General features: G+C 36.4%; 2 protein-coding genes across 2 annotated transcripts in view; one reads left to right on the top strand and one right to left on the bottom strand.

Moving 5' to 3' along the window:
- Positions 1-8,477: 8,477 nt before the first annotated feature.
- On the bottom strand, positions 8,478-9,344 carry lrrc30a (leucine rich repeat containing 30a). The gene has a single exon (XM_067378644.1). It carries the CDS (start codon positions 9,342-9,344, stop codon positions 8,478-8,480), a length of 867 nt encoding a protein of 288 aa, XP_067234745.1.
- An 8,145-nt stretch (positions 9,345-17,489) lies between these two features.
- Positions 17,490-22,311, top strand: part of lama1 (laminin, alpha 1) — a 45,558-nt gene continuing 40,736 nt past the window's right edge. Inside the window, exons 1-2 of the mRNA XM_067377689.1 lie at positions 17,490-17,523; positions 18,058-18,135. Coding sequence (XP_067233790.1) covers positions 17,490-17,523; positions 18,058-18,135 — 112 coding nt within the window. The remainder of the gene's footprint in view (positions 17,524-18,057; positions 18,136-22,311) is intronic.

Below are 22,311 nucleotides of genomic sequence, written 5' to 3'. Positions count from 1 at the left end.
CGACTTAATATCTTGAAATAAGTTATGTCGAAATAACGATTTAATGTCGAAATAACGATTTAATGTCAAAATAACGATTTAATGTCAAAATAACGAGATGTTGAAATATCGACTTAATATATTGAAATAAGTTATGTCGAAATAACAATTTAATGTCGAAATAACGATTTAATGTCAAAATAACGATTTAATGTCAAAATAACGAGATGTTGAAATATCGACTTAATATCTTGAAATAAGTTATGTCGAAATAATGATTTAATGTCGAAATAACGATTTAATGTCAAAATAACGATTTAATGTCAAAATAACGAGATGTTGAAATATCGACTTAATATCTTGAAATAAGTTATGTCGAAATAACAATTTAATGTCGAAATAACGATTTAATGTCAAAATAACGATTTAATGTCAAAATAACGAGATGTTGAAATATCGACTTAATATCTTGAAATAAGTTATGTCGAAATAACGATTTAATGTCGAAATAACGATTTAATGTCAAAATAACGATTTAATGTCAAAATAACGAGATGTTGAAATATCGACTTAATATATTGAAATAAGTTATGTCAAAATAACGATTTAATGTCAAAATAACGATTTAATGTCAAAATAACGAGATGTTGAAATATCGACTTAATATCTTGAAATAAGTTATGTCGAAATAATGATTTAATGTCGAAATAACGATTTAATGTCAAAATAACGATTTAATGTCAAAATAACGAGATGTTGAAATATCGACTTAATATCTTGAAATAAGTTAAGTCGAAATAACGATTTAATGTCGAAATAAGATTATTTTGACAACTTGTTATTTCAAGATATTAAGTCGATTTTTCAACATATTTCATTATTTCAACATTAAATTGTTATTTCAATATCTTGTTATTTTGACATAACTCGTTATTTCAAGATATCAAGTCGTTATTTCGACATAACTCGTTAATTCAACATCTGGTCATTTCAACATTAAATCGTTATTTCGACATTTCGTTATTTCAACAATATCTCGTTATTTTTCGACATCTCATCATTTCAACATTAAATCATTATTTCGAGATCTCGTTATTTCACCATAACTTGTTATTTCAACAATATCTTGTAATTTCGACATAAGTGATTATAATATATCAAGTTTAATAAAAAAGCCGCAAAATTCAATGTCTTCATACACACAAAAACACACACTGAACAGGATTTCGTAAAAACCATAGTACAACTACAGCTGTTTTAAAGTTTTACATGATATTGTGGAGACTTTAGATGAAAAGTATTATTGTGCATGTCTGTTTGATTTAACAAAGTCTTTCGACCCAGTGGATCATGATATTTTGTTAGATATTCTTAAGTGTTGGATTATCAGATAAGGTAGTTCTGTGGTTACTGCTTATTAAAGGAAGAACTCCATGTGTTCAAATAGAAGGTGTTCAGTCAGATTTAATGGAGGTTGATTAGGGAGTCCCCCCCAAGGGTCTGTGTTGGGACCATTATTATTTACTTTAAACATACATTGTCTTGATTCCAATATGCAAGACAATAAGACAATAACATTAATTACTGTTCGGCCCCTTCTAAGCAGCAATCTTTGGCTTATTTACAATCTGCCTTTGACATCATTCAAGCAAGGTTTTGTGCTTTAAAGCTGGTTTTAAATATTGAAAAAACAGTGTATGTTATTATCAAATTCTAAAAATTCTAAAACGTTTAACATCAGATAACGTTGTCTTTTCAGATTGTCCAATTTTTAAAACAACTGAACGAAAATCACATTATTTCTATGTGCAGAATATGAGTCAAAGATTTTTGTCCAGAAGAGAGCAAGTGTAAATTAATTTGATGAAATAAAAACTCCGGCACACTGAGAGCAGAGCGCATGTAGATGTTTTTATCATGATTTTCTGATACAGATGCATCATTTCATCAGGCACTATGAAGATCTGATTAATGCTGAGATCTTGACTGAATCCCTAAATACTCTCCATCATAACTGATAGAGTTCATGATAATCATGCCATTTATTCCAGTATAGGCTTAATAAAGAAGAGTAATCACATTTCATTTCTCCAATCATGACAGAAAACATCTTTAAATTTACAAGTTTAATTATAAATTGTTACAGATCCTCCAAAGCTTCACCCCTCCTGAAGTGGCTCATGAAAACCGTGACCTTCACAACGAACAGACCTCATTTCTTTAAAGATCAACGATAATGTGAGAAAATATTTTTGATAAATGAATCTTGAAAGATAGAGCAGGTTCTATTACAGACAATAGACAATGTCAAATGTGTAGCCTTGTAAGAGGATGTTATTTAAAGGAACCGACCGCCAAACATTCAGTCGACATGCCACGTAACAAAATAATTATGTGAGGACCGGATGTGAGCATATCTTAAGCCTTTCCAATGGCACTATAAAGAAAAGGACTTGACTTTATTTTCAACCATGGATAGATTGTGTTGGACCTAAGGACTATATGATGCCATTAGAAATCAAATATGCTGGGAATAGGAGCCTAATGCTTATGGGAAACACACCCCTGTTTGAAGATGTGCGCATCAGGTGAACCAGGCTGGGCGAACCGAGCACCGCTTGTGACGTCATTGCCGTTGAAGTTGATGCGTGGTTATTAGTTGTTATTATTATTGGTTGTGACGAAACCCCAAACACGATTTTTGAATTTGAGAGCGAACAATTTCTTGAGTTTGAGGGTAAATTATTTTGAGTTTGAGAGCGAACGATTTTCGAGTTTGAGAACGAACGATTTCTTGAGTGTGAGGGTAAATTATTTTGAGTTTGAGAGCTGAGAGTGAGTGTGTGAGTACCTTCTCTCCTCTCTGGCCTGACATTTGGGGGAGGATCATCAAGCTTTTGTGGTGGATCAGGACCTGCAAGGAAAGGTAACTGCAGCATTTGTGGGAAAAAACAGAAACGAAATTTGCGATATGAACGCGATATTGCGTAGCTTGTCAGTGATCTACGGCGATAGCTGTGTCTGAAACCGCTCCCTATCCACTATATAGTCCACTATATCGGGTGTCGGCCATTTTGTAGTGGTGTCCGAATTCTGTGAACGACTTCATTCCCTACATTCGTTCACTACTTTATACCCACAATTCTCTCTGATTTCGAGTGTACATTCGATGTACACTTGCTGAAGCACTATTTCCCAAAATCCAATTTTTTTAACCTTTTTTTTTTTATTTATTTTTTATCACTACTTGAATAAAACCTACTAAAATGTAGGGGGACATTATTATATAGATGAATTAAAAAAAAAAAAAAGAAATTATATTAATAAAAATATTATTTTTATTATTAAAATATTATGTAGGCATTAAATCAATTTAATGTGTTTTTACTAACAGCAATGTGTTTTAATAATTTGTGGCACTGTTAACTCATTAAACTTTAAAAGATGATTATTTAGTGGATGATTTAAAAAAATTCGTTAATCATAGCGTATTCAAATTATAACGGTCGCCTGAGGGCGCTCAAAGACCACGTCATCTGTGAGCGTGAGCGTTTCCAACAACTTTATTAAAAAGCATAAATACATGAAATTATATACACTTGTTAATGTGTTTATTTTTGTTTGCAGTATTTTATAGTATTAAATGATTATGAACACATTAAGCATGACAAAAAAAATATACATCGATTAAACTACAAAGCTGGCACAGAGGCATGTATGATTACAAAATAAAGTCATTATGATTGTTATTGTTATTAACATTGTTTTATAATGTAAATAACATGTAGGATAAAATAGTTTTATCGTGTGTCGAGCCGTTTCTGAGACAGATATCTCCGACGCACAGTGTATACGTCAGCGTCCGAATTCACTCACTTCATTTCGTTCACTCCATACAGATATAGTGCACTCAAAAGCCATACACTATATAGGGATTAGTGAATGAGTGAACGAGTGAGTGGTTTCGGACACAGCTTCTGTCTATTAAATGCCGCTCCATTTGAAAGCAGGTGATGGTGATTTAGCAGTAATCAGGGAACCGGCTTTACTGACGAAATGTGCGTGACAATCTCATGCGATATATCGCCCCGCCCTATATATGTATATATATATATATATTATTTGTCACTCCATATCTCTTGGTAAGAAGATATGCTTAGTTTTATGATGATGAAAGCTCTATAATTTTTATTGTGGGGGGCAAAACAATGCAATATAGTGATGATTGATAGATGAACAAATAAATATTTCTCTGTTGTATCATATTTGATACACAAAATATACAAAACTTTCTAAATGACAACCATGCCCCCACAGTTTCAGAAAACCCTATGGGGAAACACTGCAATGTAACATTTTATAATTTCTTTTTGTTTGTTTGTTTGTTTTATTTGGTGTTACGTATGAAATAAAGGTATTATCTGTGTTCTTTTAAAAATTACAAAGCCCAGTGGTTCTTGAGCTTAGAAAAGTAATAAAAATGTTAGAAGAATATTGACTCTGTTGTATTTTCACTAAAAAACTACACAAGAAATGCCGCAAATTTTGAGAAAAGCCGCAGCAAAATCAGTCATTTTAGGCCGCAGAAATCAGAAAAAAATCCCACAAAATCCTGGAGGGGCTGATAAATATATATACAAGTTTGGAAAGATTACTATTTTTAATGTTTTCAAAAGAAGTCTCTTATGCTCATCAGCCCTGCATTTATTTGATCAAAAAAACAAAAAAGGAATATTGTAAAATATTATTACAATTTAAAATAATGGTTTTCTACTATAATATACTTTTAAAATATAATTTATGTCAGTGATCAAAGCTGAATTTTCAGCATCATTACTCCAGTCTTCAGTGTCCTGATATGATGATTCATTACAAATGATGTGCTGCTTAATATTTTATACTTTTTTTCAGGATTCTTTGATGAATAAAAAGTTAAAAAAGAGCAGCATTTATTTAAATAAATCTTTTGTAACAATATACACTACCGTTCAAAAGTTTGGGGGTCAGTATTTCTTTCTTTCTTTCTTGGAAGAAATTAACTTTTTTTTTCAGCACGGATGTGTTAAATTGATAAAAAATGATAGTAAAGATTTATATTGTTAGAGAATATTTCTATTTTGAATAAATGCATTCTTTTTGACTATTTATTCATCAATGAATGCTGAAAAAAGCATCACAGTTTCCAAAAAATATTAAGCAGCACAACTGTTTCAACATTGATAATAAATCATCATATCAGAATGATTTCTGAAGGATCATGTGACACTGGAGTAATGATGCTGAAAATTCTTGATGAGTGGAAGAGACCTCTTTTGAAAACATTAAAAATAGTAATGTTTCCAAACTTTTGACTGGTAGTATATACATTCTTCTACAGACAGGGGGCGCTAGAGCAACAACATTTTAGATGTTACTGGTTTCAGAACATTCAGAGAACATTCAAAAGTAACATTGTTTGCAAAACTGAATGTTTGTCTTAACGTTTGTGTAACCAAGAAAAGAGTTTTTAAAAACTGGATGTTTTGGACATTAAGAGAATATTCAGAATGTTTTCATAACTTAATAGGAAAATGTTCTTAGAAGATATTTTTGTGAGCTGGGAGCATTGTGTTTATTATTATTTTATTTTTGCATGCCTATGGTGGATAATGTCGCGTTAACACAGCTTTACTATGGTATTTTGGCATAAACTATAGTATTTGCATAATGGTCATTACGCATTAAAACACAAAAATAAACATAAATTGAGCATTAGTCACATGGATTTCTACATGTGTGTGTGTAAGTCTGTGTGTGCTGAAACACAATAAATCCAAGCGTCTGGTCTCGTCTGCAGCTAAACAAACCCACAGCGCTCAATACGGAGGTCTTCGGCCTGACCTTCTCTCAGTAATGGACGTGTGTTTGTTCTCTGCTGTTTGCCTACAGCTGCACTTCCTTCAGTCGCGGAGCTTTTTGCAGAACGAGCTGAGAAACAGAGATCAGCGAGTCAAAGGACGAGGAATTGAGTGTTTGTTTGGCTTGGTTTACCGTGCCCTCTCACACAACAAATGGAAGATTTCAATACGACTGACCTTCACCGGCTCAGACACGCTGCTGTGGCTTATGACCCTCTCAACACATTCGCATCAGCCTCTCTGGGTTTGAGTTGCTGTGAGGGTCTGGAATAAAGAAGCACCAGCACTTGACTCAATACAAACAGCTCCAGAGTTAAGATCCGTCAGCATCTGTGGAATCCCAGATAACAGGAAACATTCTAGGAACGTTCTTGTCAAAATGTCATGTCTAAAATGTTTTTAAAACGTTTTTCCTGATTACACGAAAGTTAGGATTAACGTTCCATTTCATCATTAAATGTAAACATTCCGAAACAAGTAGTGACATTTAAAAATGTTAGACGAACGTCCAAATAAAACGTTTTAAAAAGTTCCATGAATGATGAATTGAGAACATTATTAAAGACCAGATACCTGACCTTTCCAACATCACAGAGCAGTGCAAGACGAGCATTTGTGCTTAAAAAGTATATAATGTTTATTTTTGTAGTAAATGTCCGATGGTTTCTCTAGATGAGACTCTTATTCCTCGTCTGGGATCATGTAGAGCTCTTTGAAGCTGCACTGAAACTGACATTTGGACCTTCAACCCGTTGAACCCCAGTGAAGTCCACTATATGGAGAACAATCCTGGAACGTTTTCCTCAAAAACCTTCATTTCTTTTCAACTGAAGAAAGAAAGACATGATCATTGGATGACATGGAGGAGAGTAAATTATCAGGCAATGTTAATTCTGAAGTGAACTAATCCTGTAACGTTACTGGAAGAATGTTTGTTCAGACCTTGTAGGCTGCGACTTTGTTGCATTATTTCCACTGTAATGTTGCTTTGAAACAATCAAACTAAACAAATGCAAAGCTCGTGTTGTTAATTACTGCCTCAATAAACCATTGTTTCAAACAGTGTTTATTGTTTGTCTGCATTTATTGTGTACTGAAGCTGCAATCAAGCGTACTCTTACTACTTCTGCAGTATCTCATACTACAAACACTGAATTATCAATACAAAACATTTCTGAGATTCATTAAAATAGATATGCAACATGATGAGGCATACAGTTTCTCAACGTTTTTATAAATAGCATTCTGTGTATATTGCACATTATTTAGTAAGTATTCTGTACAGACAAATAAGTTTTTATATCAAACTAAACTACACTGTAAACCCAAATAAGTTGGCAAAACTCAAAAAAAAAAAAAAAAAAAAAATGAGGTAACCAGTTACATCAAACATTTTAAGTTAAGAAATTCAAAGTTTAAAGGGTTAGTTCACCCAAAAATGAAAATAATGTCATTTATTACTCACCCTCATGCCGTTATGAATCTTTTGTGTCGAATCAGCGGTTCGGAGCTTCAAAGTCACGTGATTTCAGCAGTTTGGCGGTTTGACACGTGATCCAAATCATGATTCAACACAAAAGATTCATAACGCTCCGAAGCTTCCTGAAGCAGTGTTTTGAAATCGGCCATCACTAAATAAGTCATTATTATTTTTATTTTTTTTGGCGCACCAAAAATATTCTCGTGGCTTTATAATATTAATATTGAACCACTGTACTCACATGAACTGATTTAAATATGTTTTTAGTACATTAATGGATCTTGAGAGAGGAAATGTCATTGCTCAGACTTCACTGAGCCATCGGATTTCATCAAAAATATCTTAATTTGTGTTCTGAAGATGAACGAAGGTCTTACGGGTGTGGAACGACATGAGGGTGAGTAATTAATGATGTTATTTTCATTTTTGGGTGAACTAACCTTTTAAGTAAGCAGAAGTGGCAGATTTCAATTTTGTACTTTTAATTTAATTGCTCTTAACTTGAAATTTTTAAGTAAGATGAATCATGCATTAAACTTCAAATTATCATGTAATCTTGCAAATTATCAGCAATGTAGAACATTTATGAAATATCTGTTCTCAAACGAAGCCCATGATGGTAACCTCCCAAAAACAGAAACTCTTCTAAAGTGGGATAGCAAAGCATTAAACGCTACTAAATCCCCCCCCAACTTAATTTTAGCATTTATTCTCCCTTTCGAGTGTCGTGGCAAAGCATGCTGGGAAACAGAAATCCCAGCCCAGTTTCAGGTAAATTTAAGTTTGTCTAAATCAAAAGAAACAAGTTCATAAAACTCAAAGCAATCAAACAATTCCAATTACTAACTAATTTGTTTAATTTGAGTTTGCCCTACTCAAGCCAATTAATTATTTTGAGTGCTCGGGTTTACAGATACTATACTGTTTTTTCACAGTAGTTTAGTTGTGTTTCCTGCTTCTCAAATGTAAAACATCCTTTAAAATGTTCTGAATTTATAGTAAACCCATTTTGAACAGCAGCACATGAACTCTGAGATTAAACATAATACAATTCTTGAGACCTCGGTGAAGCTGCGTCTCTCAGAGACGGTAAACAAGGTTATTTCAAGAGGTCTAGTGTTTCACGTGGCCTTCAGATAACTGTAGAGCGCTTGCAGACCTCCGTCCAAAACCTCTTTGATGGGTTTCAGCAGGGGATTGTGCATGATGTGAAGTCCTTTGTCCAGCGGGTGGCACGCTAACTTCTCCAGCCGTCTCAGCCGGTGCATCTCCTCTGGAACGTTCTGGATGTCGTTGAAGTCCACATTCAGGAGCTCCAGCTTGGTTAGACGGCAGAGCATCTTGGGAAGCGAGTGGATGCAGTTGCCCTCAACGATGAGGATCTTCAAGTCGGCCAGCGCCTGGATCTGATCGGCGATGTTTTCGAGTCTGTTGCAGGCCAGCTGCAGAAACACCAGGCTCTTCATGGTGTAAACGCAGCCGGGGATGTGAGTGATGTGATTGTGGCTCAGGTTGAGCTTCTTGAGTCCGGCGAGGGCCGAGAGCGACGGCGGGAGGCCGGTCAGCTGGTTGTTGGCGAGACTCAACACCTCCAGTTTGGTGCAGCAGCCCAGCTCTTCGGGAACCTCGCTCAGACGATTGCGATACGCGAAAAGCACCTTCAGGTTTCTGAGCTGGCCGATTTCAGGCGGCAAACTGGTCAGCTGGTTTCCCCACAGATTCAGCACCACGAGGTTTTGCAGCAAACCCAGAGAGGACGGGACGGACCGCAGCGCGTTGAGCGACAGGTTGAGCTTCTGCAGTTCGGTCAGCTCCCATAACTCCTCCGGAAGGTCCAGCATGCCGCGGCGAGCGAGGCTGAGCACGCTGTAGCCGAAGTGCTTGGTCATGTGCTTGCGTATGCGCTCGACCGTCGGAAGGTTTTCGTCGGGACACGCGCTCTTTCTAGCATCGTCTGCCACGCTCTGCTTTGATTTCTTTCCACCCATTTCTGGTCTCCTTCTCAGCTAGACGCTTCTTCTCATCTGCTAGAGACTCAAAGCCAAGACATCCAAAGGACGTCACAAACACGTTCCACATGCTGACAGTCCGGAGACACGGTGTGGATTGGTAACAACATCCCCTTGGCAACTCCTACTGAGTTTCACGGCCCTCTTGTCCAGTTGCTCCTGTCACTTGAGCGTGAGCGGCTGGCGATAACTACCCTTGATTGTGCCCAGAGATGAGGACGGACATTTTTGGGGTGAAATATGATGGCGTTGACCTCTCATGCCACTCGTGACCCAAAATAAAGCCATGCATGAAGTCCAAGTTATGAAATAGACAACTGTTATGATAAAGTTAGCCTCCTTTCAGAGTTAAAACTAAAACTAAAACCATTACTTAAATGCTTTACAAGTATGCATCTTTTATCCAATGCAACTTACAAGAGAGGAAGAACCGCCAAGTAACATTGAATTAATCATGACATTTAGATGTAGAAAGACTGAAATAGTATTTTCTTGTGCTTTTTTTATAACTTATATTGAAACAACACTGGCTGCTTTACTATAACACATCTTTATCAGCACAAACGGAGGTGCTTTGACATAACGACTGACCTATTTATAGATCAAATCCCCCGACGGACGTTGACCTGGTGGCTCAAATGATTCTATCCTGAGCTTCATTTCACGTATGTAAACAAACACTCAAACAGCTCGTCAGAACCAGTAGTGAAACATCCATGCATGTTATTTAATGCTGAAGTTCAGTTGAAGCCTGTAACTTTAATGATCATTTCTCAGCATATTAAATAGCCACAGATTAAAGGGTTATAAATGGTGTCGTGGTTCAACATTAATTGGGACATCTGTCGGCAGTTCTTGGCTTTGCCTCTTGGCATCTCGCTGCCAAATAAATAACCGGAAATCTGCAACGTTCCACCGTGAATAGAGAGACGGAAATCAGTAATAAATCACATTCAGTAGTTAAAGTGTGTTTAGCTGGTTTATTTTAAGCAGAAATCTCTCAAGAACTCATACCGTGTGGATGATCCGTCATTAGCGGCATCAAACATGAGTTTAGTATGTGTTGGTATTTCAGCACCTACTCAGACTGGGTTTCATAACGTTATTCTCAGGGTGTAAAATCCATTTAGCAAACTATATAATGACATTTGAGAATTAAAACATATTGAGTCTGATGACTTAAGATCAATTTCAGATGTACAGTGACAGACAGACCAGCTGATATTACATTCTAAACAATGCTGGAATTAAAACAACCCAAGTTGGGTTGAAAATGGACAAACCCAGTGACTGGGCCGTTTTAACCCAGCGAATGGGTTGTTTTAACCCAACAATTGAGTTGCTTTAACCCAGCGAATGGGCTGTTTTAACCCAGCGATTGGGCTGTTTTAACCCAGCGATTGGGTTGTTTTAACCCAGCGATTGGGCTGTTTTAACCCAGCGATTGGGTTGTTTTAACCCAGCGATTGGGATGTTTTAACCCAGCGATTGGGTTGTTTTAACCCAGCGATTGGGATGTTTTAACCCAGCGATTGGGTTGTGTTAACCCAGCGATTGGGCTGTTTTAACCCAGCGAGTGGGCTGTGTTAACCCAGCGATTGGGTTGTTTTAACCCAGTGAATGAGTTGTTTTAACCCAGCGATTGGGCTGCTTTAACCCAGCGATTGGGATGTTTTAACCCAGCGATTGGGCTGTTTTAACCCAGCGAGTGGGTTGTTTTAACCCAGCGATTGGGTTGTTTTAACCCAGCGAATGAGTTGTTTTAACCCAGCGATTGGGCTGCTTTAACCCAGCGATTGGGATGTTTTAACCCAGCGATTGGGTTGTTTTAACCCAGCGATTGGGATGTTTTAACCCAGCGATTGGGTTGCGTTAACCCAGCGATTGGGCTGTTTTAACCCAGCGAGTGGGCTGTGTTAACCCAGCGATTGGGTTGTTTTAACCCAGTGAATGAGTTGTTTTAACCCAGCGATTGGGCTGCTTTAACCCAGCGATTGGGTTGTTTTAACCCAGCGATTGGGCTGTTTTAACCCAGCGACTGGGTTGTTTTAACCCAGCGACTGGGCTGTGTTAACCCAGCGATTGGGTTGTTTTAACCCAGAGATTGGGCTGTTTTAACCCAGCGAATGGGTTGTTTTCACCCAGCGATTGGGTTGTTTTAACCAAGCGATTGGGTTGTTTTAACCCAGCGATTGGGTTGTTTTAACCAAGCGATTGGGCTGTTTTAACCCAGCGATTGGGCTGTTTTAAGCCAGCGATTGGGCTGTTTTAACCCAGCGATTGGGCTGTTTTAAGCCAGCGATTGGGTTGTTTTAACCCAGCGATTGGGTTGTTTTAACCAAGCGATTGGGCTGTTTTAAGCCAGCGATTGGGCTGTTTTAAGCCAGCGATTGGGTTGTTTTAACCCAGCGAATGGGTTGTTTTAATCCAGCGATTGGGTTGTTTTAACCCAGCGATTGGGTTGTTTTAACCCAGCGATTGGGCTGTTTTAACCCAGCGATTGGGCTGTTTTAAGCCAGCGATTGGGTTGTTTTAACCCAGCGATTGGGTTGTTTTAACAAGCGATTGGGCTGTTTTAACCCAGCGATTGGGTTGTTTTAACCCAGCGATTGGGCTGTTTTAAGTCAGCGATTGGGCTGTTTTAACCCAGCGATTGGGTTGTTTTAACCCAGCGATTGGGTTGTTTTAACCCAGCGATTGGGATGTTTTAACCCAGCGATTGGGTTGTTTTAACCCAGCGATTGGGTTGTTTTAACCTAGCGAATGGGTTAAATGTTTGCCCAACCTGCTGGGTAGTTTTATTTAACTCAACTATTATTTAAAAATGACTGTATTTCTTGCTTTAAATGAACCCAAAATATGTTGGTAATTAACATTTATTAATATGTTTAATAAATTAACATTTATTAATGTTTAATCAATAATAATTAAACAATAATCATTTATTAAATTGCTTATTAATAAATGTTCATCTTGATTATTATTGTTGCCTCTATTAATTATGTGTCTGATTTTTAAACAATAGTTGAGTTAAATAAAACTGTCCAGCATGTTGGTCAAAACAAGCCCAATTTCTTCATAACGTTGAGAGAACATTGCCAGAACGTTCCCCGTTAGTGTGAAGCTGCTACCAGCAGAGATAGATAAATCATTTATCTTCAGACTCAGACAAGAACATGCTGAAGTGAAGGTGATGTAAATGACACGGCTCATAAATGTAGGTCAGAAAACATCTGAGTTTCAAGAGTGTGTACATACAGCCCATTGATTTGGTTTTGCTTTGTAAACAAACAACTGAGGAAAAGCCCTTACTGTGCATTTACACGTTCACAAACACGTACATAAATATACAGATGTATTTGGATTGTGTTTGTCTACAGATGCCCTAAAGCAAACACACGTCAGCTGATTTACAAGAAGAAATTCACCACTCTTTACAGCTGCTGGCTCATACAATATATATCAGATATATCTTCTGTGTGTTAATAAGAAAACTTAGTCATGAGAACAAGAGAACACGGCTGAATCCATAAACTACTGTAGAAGTAAATAATACAGTGTCGCTAGATGTCCGTCAAGGATTTGTGAAGATAAAAAAGATATGTTTAGTATTTATAATTTAAGTTTGACTCTTGAAAGGACCTTTTGACCTACAGCCTCCATTTAGCCCTAAACCTGACCTCTCTGAGCCCAGCTGACGTATAAATAAACTCTGAATACTTGACCTTCTAATTCTTTCACTCGCAGACAGAGATATAGTGAAGCATTAATACGAGCAGAGCGTGTTAAGGGTTAACTTTACAACACTTTTTACGCTCATAATGTTATTTCTGTGTCAAAAAAAAAGGATATTTGATAAGAAATGTGATTTAAAAAAAGTAATTTCCTCATTCTTCAACCACTTTACCTTTTTTAATCAGAACTGTATCATAACTGAGTAAGGTTTAATGTGGTTACTAACTAACTGAGAATGAGCATTTGAGCATCTCTTGATAATGTTGCCTATTTCTTTCCACTCTTTTAGTGTGATTTGTAAGTGCTGGTGGGCAAGTGTTGTGTAATAGATGCAAGTGTTCACCGGAGACAGTTTAATATCTCAGCTATAATTTCTTCATCGAGTTCTTCAGCAGCAGCAGCGAGAGGGAAAATGGAAGTGTGAGAGTAAAGGGAGATAAAATGCGAGAAGAAGTGGCTGAGGATGATGAATCGATGGGGAGGATACACACTATTACACAATATAAAGATGTCATTTGTAATGTCTGTGGAATGAGAGGGCGGCAGAAGAACTACCAATGCAGTCACACACAGGCCAAAGCAAAGAGAAGACGTGAATATAGAGGAACCAAACCGATGACACGAGACAAGCACAACATGCACAGAGTTAAATCAGCTCTGCTCAGAGTACATACGGTCCCTCTCTAAAGAGTGTTAAAGTAACACTGAAGCAGAGTTAAAGTTAATGAGATAATTAAGCAATTAATAAGGCTGTGTTTCTCTTTTCTTCAGTGATTCTGCTTGTTAACAGCAGGTGTTCATCACTAATGCACAATCATTAATTAATTAATTGCTTAATTATCTCATTAACTTTAACTGTGCTTTAGTGCTATTTTAACACTATTTAGAGAGGGACCATATGTACTCTGAGCAGAGCTGATTTAACTCTGGAGATTCTGCTGTGTAGATAGATAGATCTCTACTATCCAAACAGGCGCAGCTGGTTGACGGTTCAGCTCATCCCACTGGATCAAGCGTGTTCTGCCAGGTGGGCAACAGAACCGGGTCTTGATGAAGGCGAACACAGCAGCCAAAACTCCTGTAAATGGGTTTCAGCTGCGTTACGCCCGTCTGTGCCATTAGAGTTCTGTGAGTTTAACTGAAGCCAGACAGAGCGCGACGCAAGGCAGACTTGATGATGATAAACGGGGCCAAAACAGTTCAATGTTCATCTAATAACATGGTCAGGAGCCAGAGCTGAACTTTATTCTGAGAGGAAATGAACTTCACTGCCTAATCAGAGTCAGATCCCGCTTGCAAACAAAAAGCATTATATTTTTATAGCTGCACGTTCTCTTCTAGCAGACAGTAATGGACATGGCACAGATGTCAGCGTAGGATGTTTATCATTCATTAGAGACTCTTTTCTTCAAAATCTAAAGTACCGGCCATGAAAACACTTCCTGTAAATGTGCATCATGTGTCTCAAAGCTAGCTGTGTAGTCTGTTAGTGGAGCAGTGATAATATTTCTCTCAGGGTTGCTAAGCACTGAAACACAAAGTAAGAGGAGAGAGTTAGTCTGAGAGCCGATTATCAGCCGTCACTGACCCCTGCTGGACAAACCGGAGATAATCAATACAACGGCTGGAGGTTAAAGGGTTAGTTCACCCAAAAATGAAAATAATGTCATTAATTACTCACCCTCATGTCGTTCCACACCCGTAAGACCTTTGTTCATCTTCAGAACACAAATTAAGATATTTTTGATGAAATCCGATGGCTCAGTGAGGCCTGCATAGCCAGCAATGACATTTCCTCTCTCAAGATCCATTAATGTACTAAAAACATATTTAAATCAGTTCATGTGAGTACAGTGGTTCAATATTAATACTATAAAGCCACGAGAATATTTTTGGTGCGCCAAAAAAACATTCAATTATGAATCTTTTGTGTCGAATCAGTGGTTCAGATCGCCAAAGTCACGTGATTTCAGCAGTTTGGCGGTTTGACACGCTATCTGAATCGTGATTCAATACAAAAGATTCATAACGCTCCGAAGCTTCCTGAAGCAGTGTTTTGAAATCGGCCATCACTAAATAAATCGTTATTTTGTTTTTTTGCCGCACCAACAATATTCTCGTGGCTTTATAATATTAATATTGAACCACTGTACTCACATGAACTGATTTAATTATGTTTTTAGTACATTAATGGATCTTGAGAGAGGAAATGTCATTGCTCAGGCCTCACGGAGCCATCGGGTTTCATCAAAAATATCTCAATTTGTGTTCTGAAGATGAACAAAGGTCTTACGGGTGTGGAACGAAATGAGGGAGAGGAATTAATGACATTATTTTCATTTTTGGGTGAACTAACCCTTTAATATTTGTAGCCTGACTGTTAATGGTGAGAAAAAAGTAATAATTATAATAATAAAGAAAGAAAGAAAGAAAGAAAGAAAGAAAGAAAGAAAGAAAGAAAGAAAGAAAGAAAGAAAGAAAGAAAAATAACTACTTATTGTACTGGAGCTCACCTGCTCCTCTAACTCAGCAGGTGTAATGAACAATAATAATAATAATAATCATTTTATTTATATATTGCCTCTCTCAGAGCAACATTCTCAAAGCAAACATTCAACACACCTTGAATGAGGTCCAGCTGACGCTTCAAGAGTTCATGTGAGGTCAGATCTTTTCAACACATCTAGATGATTTCCAGAAGATGGCAGCAAAACCCACACAAAGAACACAAATGATTATCATGAGGATTGTGACAATGTATCATATTCATATTTGACTTTAGTAGCGTTAAACCCCAAGATGTAACAAATAGAAATATGCATTAGCATTTACATTAATGCATTTGGCAGATGCTTTTATGTAAAGTGACTTACATTGCATTTAAAGAATTAGTTCACTTCAGAATTAAAATGTTTAGATATTTAACGTTTACATTCTTTCTTCAGTGGAAAAGAAATGAAGGAAAACATTCCAGGATTTTTCTCCATATAGTGGACTTCACTGGGGTTCAACGGGTTGAAGGTCCAAATGTCAGTTTCAGTGCAGCTTCAAAGAGCTCTACATGATCCCAGACGAGGAATAAGAGTCTGGGATCATGAAACCATCGGACATTTACTACAAAAATAAACATTATATACTTTTTAAGCACAAATGATCGTCTTGCACTGCTCTGTGATGCTCCACGCATGACGTAATCATGTTGGAAAGATCACGCGTGACCTCAGCAATTGCAGAGCAACTCCCTAGAAACCAGCCTCAACACCCTAGCAACAAAAACAGCAATGCGCTAAAAAATAACTGGGAACACCTAGCAACTGCATAGCAACGCCTGACATTTCTTCAGAAAATATTAAAACGTTGTTTCATTAAGATACAGTTAATAATGTTTCACATTTATAAATGCATATGCTCATTACTGATTCATAGATAACACTTTGATTAAAGGTTTAGTTCACCTAAAAATGAAAATGATGTCATTAATTACTCTCCCTCATGTCGTTCCACACCTGTAAGACCTTCATTCATCTTCAGAACACAAATTAAGATATTTTTGATGAAATCCGATGGCTCAGTGAGGCCTGAGCAATGACATTCAATTCAATATTAATATTATAAAGCCATGAGAATATTTTTGGTGCGCCAAAAAAAACCCAAAATGTCTTTTTAACAATATCTAGTGATGGCCGATTTCAAAACACTGCTTCAGAACGTTATGAATCTTTTGAGTCGAATTAGTGATTCGGATCACGTATCAAACTGCCAAACTGCTGAAATCACGTGACTTTGGAGCTCCGATTTACTGATTCGATTCGTAAAACTCCGAAGCTTCCTGAAGCAGTGTTTTGAAATCGGCCATCACTATATAAGTCATTATTTTGTTTTTTTGGCGCACCAAAAATATTCTCGTGGCTTTATAATATTAATATTGAACCACTGTACTCACATGAACTGATTTAAATATGTTTTTAGTACATTAATGGATCTTGACAAATGTCATTGCTGGCTATGCAGGCCTCACTGAGCCATCGGATTTCATCAAAAATAATTTGTGTTCCAAAAATGAACGAAGGTCGAGAACGACATGAGGGTGAGTAATTAATGACATTATTTTTATTTTTGCGTGAACTAACCCTTTAAATGGAAACCATTATATGACCTATGAAGTGTTCGCTATCACAAACGATTCTGGGAAAGACGGGATTGTTCGCATTTTCAAATATCTTCACGCGCAACAACTTAAGCGCTTCACAACGTTCATAATTCTTAAGCCAAAACGGATTACATTATTAAAATCCTTATCTTAAAACTTAAAATAAATAAACACAAGTTGGAACTTACAAAAACAGCTTCATCTCGCATTGTCAGAGATTCTAATTCACGATTCGCAAAATGGCCTCTTTGATGATCATAGGATTCGACTCAAGTGATTCATTCGCGAATTTGCAGTCGCAAATCTAACGAAACCATCTTGTGTGTCTAAATAAAAGTGTTTTAATAAAAACAATACCAAATTTATATATTATTTATATCGCCTTAATGATTAAAATACAGTCATAGCTGAAACGGTCAGTGCGTTGCTATGGAGTTACTAGCGTGGCCTGGACAGATTTCGCGCCGCTGCCTTTGTTCTTGTGGTTTGAATTGTTTACTATGGGATTATTTCACCTGTTTTTAAAAATAGTAAATCTCATAACATAACTTAATAATTTCAGTCGTGTTTGGAGAGGTACAGGGCGAAAATAAAATAAAACGAACCCCTCACATGAACAATGGTACATTCCAGCGGGATTCCCCCTCTCTAAACTCATGGAACATTCCAGCGGAGTCACTGAATGACTAAAGTTTGAATGAAAGAGAGAAGGACCAGAACCAGAACCGATGGACATCTACATGAAACTCTGGTGATTTCTGCACAATTTCAGTTTGATTTAGTAGTTTATTAATTGAGTAATTCTAGAGAAGATGAGGATGAGGATGCTGTGGCGGTTCGCGGTGATTTTCTCCTCAGTGATTTGTGTTCAGGCTCAGCAGAGAGGTGAGCTCAAATATATAAACACATCGCTTTATTGTTCGAACTAAGAGTTTAAATTGTGTAAATAATAATAATAATAATGCTAAAATATTTAAAATATAAGATTTTAGATTAGAGCATGAGCAACTGAAACTCTTTATTCTGCTCATTGTGTGCTTTTACTCTCTTCCCATGTGTTTAGATTTAGTATTTACTGCAGATATTCTTTAAAATGTTTACTAAAAGTAGACTGCTTTGGTGAAACCATGATAAAATGATGGGAATACAGTGGAATTTCCAGAATAGAATATATATTGCCATGGTAAAACTATAGTAGAGTTGTGCTTTTTACTTATTTTATAGATATGTGAACATATGTAGGTGATGAATTAAACCATTAAATAGGCTTAAAGGATAGTTAACCCAAAAATTAAAATTCTGTCATCATTTAGGGGTGATTTCAGGTGGATTTGGACAATTTTTGGCATTGAGATGACTGGAAAAAGTGTCCCAACAAACCTGAATTTATTCTTAAGTTGTTTTAAACCTGTATGAATATCTAAACAACACAAAAGAAGATATTTGGTAACCAAACAGTTGATGGACCCCATTCACTTCCATAATAATAATGATTTTTTCCCATACATCAACTGTTTGGTCACCAACATTCTTCAAAATATCTTCTTTTGTTTTGTTCGGCAGAAGAAACAAATTCATACAGGTTTGCAACAACTTGAAATGATGACAGAATTTTAATTTTTGTCCGAACTATCCCTTTAAGTGTAAGCAAAAGCTTAGTAAATGTTAAATGCTTCATGTGGTCTAATTCGATTAACAGACATGCAAATGATCATGGGTATTTGCATAGATAGTATAGCATTTGCCACATTAATGAGATTTCTCACCCACAGGTTTGTTTAACACATCTAACACGTTTCCACCGGTGAGGTCAGGAAGCCACTAATGTAGTTTTAGCTGTGACCCGTAAAAGCAGCGAGTGTCTTCTTACACCTCGCTACAGACTGAACTTTCATCTGATCTGTGTGTGTTCTTTGTGTTTATTTCAGCTGAATGTATGCTTGAGCTCGGGTCACATGAGACTTCTGTACGGCTCCATTAACGGCTAATCCTGGATGTTTAGTTCTGTAGTTAGTTGGTCATAAAAGCCTCTCAATGTGACTTATTCTCATGAATAACATGAGCAGAGCAGGTGACGAAATCGTTTCACACTACAGGGACTAAAAATGTGTTTTGTGTAACATACCGTTCAAAAGTTTTAGATCTGTAAGATTTCTAAAAGAGTCTCTTCTGCTCATAAAAGCTGCATTTAATTGATCAAAAATGCTGGAAAAATGTGAAATATTTTTACGATGTAAAACAGCTGTTTTCTATGTGAATATAGTAAAGTGTAATTTATTCCTGTGATCAAAGCTGAATTTATTTGATTAAAAAAAACAGTAAAATCACAAAATATTGTTAGAATTTAAAACAGCTGTTTTCTATGTGAATATATATAGTAGTGTAATTTATGCCCGTGATCAAATCTGAATTTATTTGATTAAAAATACAGTAAAAATCACAAAATATTATTAGAATTTAAAACAGCTGTTTTCTATGTGAATATATAGTAAATTGTAATTTATTCCTGCGATCAAAGCTGAATTTATTTGATAAAAATACAGTAAAAATCACTAAATATTATTAGAATTTAAAACGGCTGTTTTCTATGTGAATATTTAGTAAAGTGTAATTTATTCCTGTGATCAAAGTTGAATTTATTTGATACAAAATACAGTAAAAATCACAAAATATTATTAGAATTTAAAACGGCTGTTTTCTATGTGAATATATAGTAAATTGTAATTTATTCCTGTGATCAAAGCTGAATTTATTTGATAAAAATACAGTAAAAATCACTAAATATTATTAGAATTTAAAACAGCTGTTTTCTATGTCAATATATAGTAAATTGTAATTTATTTCTGTGATCAAAGCTGAATTTATATGATTTAAATACAGTAAAAATCACAAAATATTATTAGAATTTAAAACAGCTGTTTTCTATGTGAATATATAGTAAATTGTAATTTATTCCTGTGATCAAAGCTGAATTTATTTGATTAAAAATACAGTAAAAATCACAAAATATTATTAGAATTTAAAACGGCTGTTTTCTATGTGAATATTTAGTAAAGTGTAATTTATTCCTGTGATCAAAGCTGAATTTTCAGCATCTCCAGTCTTCAGTGTCACATGATCCTTCAGAAATCATTCTAAAATTCAGCTTTGATCACTGAATATAAATTAACTTTATGTTCACATAGAAAACAGCCATTTTAAATTGCAATATTTCACAATTTTTACAGAATTTTTGATCAAATAAATGCAGCCTTGATGAGCAGAAGAGACTCTTTCAGAAACAAAGCGTTTGATCGTTAGTGTAAATATTCTCTAGTCTCAGCTGTCTTCTCCTGCTTCAGTCGGTCTGTAAGTGTGTGGTTTCTAATCAGCCGTTTATCTCTGAAGGGCATTTCATGCTGAATTGACTGAATCACATTGTGAGTTTCTTATCAGCTCCACTTACATCTGATTACAGACTCTGTTCACATGCAAATCCAGCAGATCATCCGGTCTGTCCCGGAGCCTCTTCATCCAGACGCTTTGATTCGCTCTCTGCTGATCTCATCACCAGTGCATGCCACTTCAAATGCTGTTCTAGACATGATTCAGGAGAGGCTTTGTGGACCTGAACTTCTTCCAGTTCCTTTTTTGAAAATATTCCTAGATGTAATGAAATACAAATGCTTGTTTTCCAAACCCGACTGAAGCCGCAGCGAATGAGGAGTCATTTGTGTCTGAAGCGTCAATCATGATGCTGTTGTATAAACTTTAATGAGCCACTGAGACGCTTAAAAAAGCAGGAGAGCAATTATCTTCAGCTAAAATCCCTCTTAAGCTTCAGGAGAAATCTGACCCGTGTGAGGAGCGCCTGCTGCTTGATGTGATCCTGCTGAATATATTAGCTGTTTCTCTTTATCTCTAAACCATAAAAAGTGCATCAGAAGTCAATCCACTCAAATATCTAATTCAGTTTAGCTGTGTAAAGAAGAAGATCTTTAGTTAGCAGCTGACAAATGTGTTTGTTTGAAGGTGTTTTGATTGATTCAGATGCTTTGAATGCCGGTGGTCGCTCGGCTCTCAGCATGTGTGTCACATGCAAACGCAGGCCAGATGTGCTGTAATGACTTCAGTCATCAGCGTCTCTTTATCTGCAGAGCGTTTGAAGTTTCTGTGTGTTCAGCACCGCCGGGGTCCATCAGAGGCTCAAATCCCCCGAGACACTGACCGGTTTAATTGATACTCAGTGTTATTTTACTATCATTTTGCATGACATTTCTATGGAAGCCCGTTTCCTCCACTAAATGATATAAAGTCAGAATTGCGAGATATAAAGTCGGAGTTGTGTGATATAAAGTCAGAATTGCGAGATATAAAGTCAGAATTGCGAGATATAAAGTCGGAGTTGCGTGATATAAAGTCAGAATTGCGAGATATAAAGTCAGAATTGGGAGTTATAAAATCAGAATTGCGAGATATAAAGTCAGAATTGTGTGATATAAAGTCAGAATTGCGTGATATAAAGTCAGAATTGCGAGATATAAAGTCAGAATTGCGTGATATAAAGTCAGAATTGCGTGATATAAAGTCAGAATTGCGTGATATAAAGTCAGAATTGCGTGATATAAAGTCAGAATTGCGTGATATAAAGTCAGAATTGCGAGATATAAAGTCAGAATTGCGAGATATAAAGTCGGAGTTGTGTGATATAAAGTCAGAATTGCGAGATATAAAGTCAGAATTGCGAGATATAAAGTCGGAGTTGCGTGATATAAAGTCAGAATTGCGAGATATAAAGTCAGAATTGGGAGTTATAAAATCAGAATTGCGAGATATAAAGTCAGAATTGCGTGATATAAAGTCAGAATTGCGTGATATAAAGTCAGAATTGCGAGATATAAAGTCAGAATTGCGTGATATAAAGTCAGAATTGCGTGATATAAAGTCAGAATTGCGTGATATAAAGTCAGAATTGCGTGATATAAAGTCAGAATTGCGTGATATAAAGTCAGAATTGCGAGATATAAAGTCAGAATTGCGAGATATAAAGTCAGAATTGCGAGATATAAAGTCAGAATTGCG

This window comes from Chanodichthys erythropterus, chromosome 23 (assembly GCF_024489055.1).
Source record: "Chanodichthys erythropterus isolate Z2021 chromosome 23, ASM2448905v1, whole genome shotgun sequence".
NCBI classification, from domain to species: Eukaryota; Metazoa; Chordata; class Actinopteri; order Cypriniformes; family Xenocyprididae; genus Chanodichthys; species Chanodichthys erythropterus.
The sequence above is the reverse complement of the archived record's forward strand: the minus strand, read 5'-3'. Positions and strand labels throughout refer to the sequence as shown.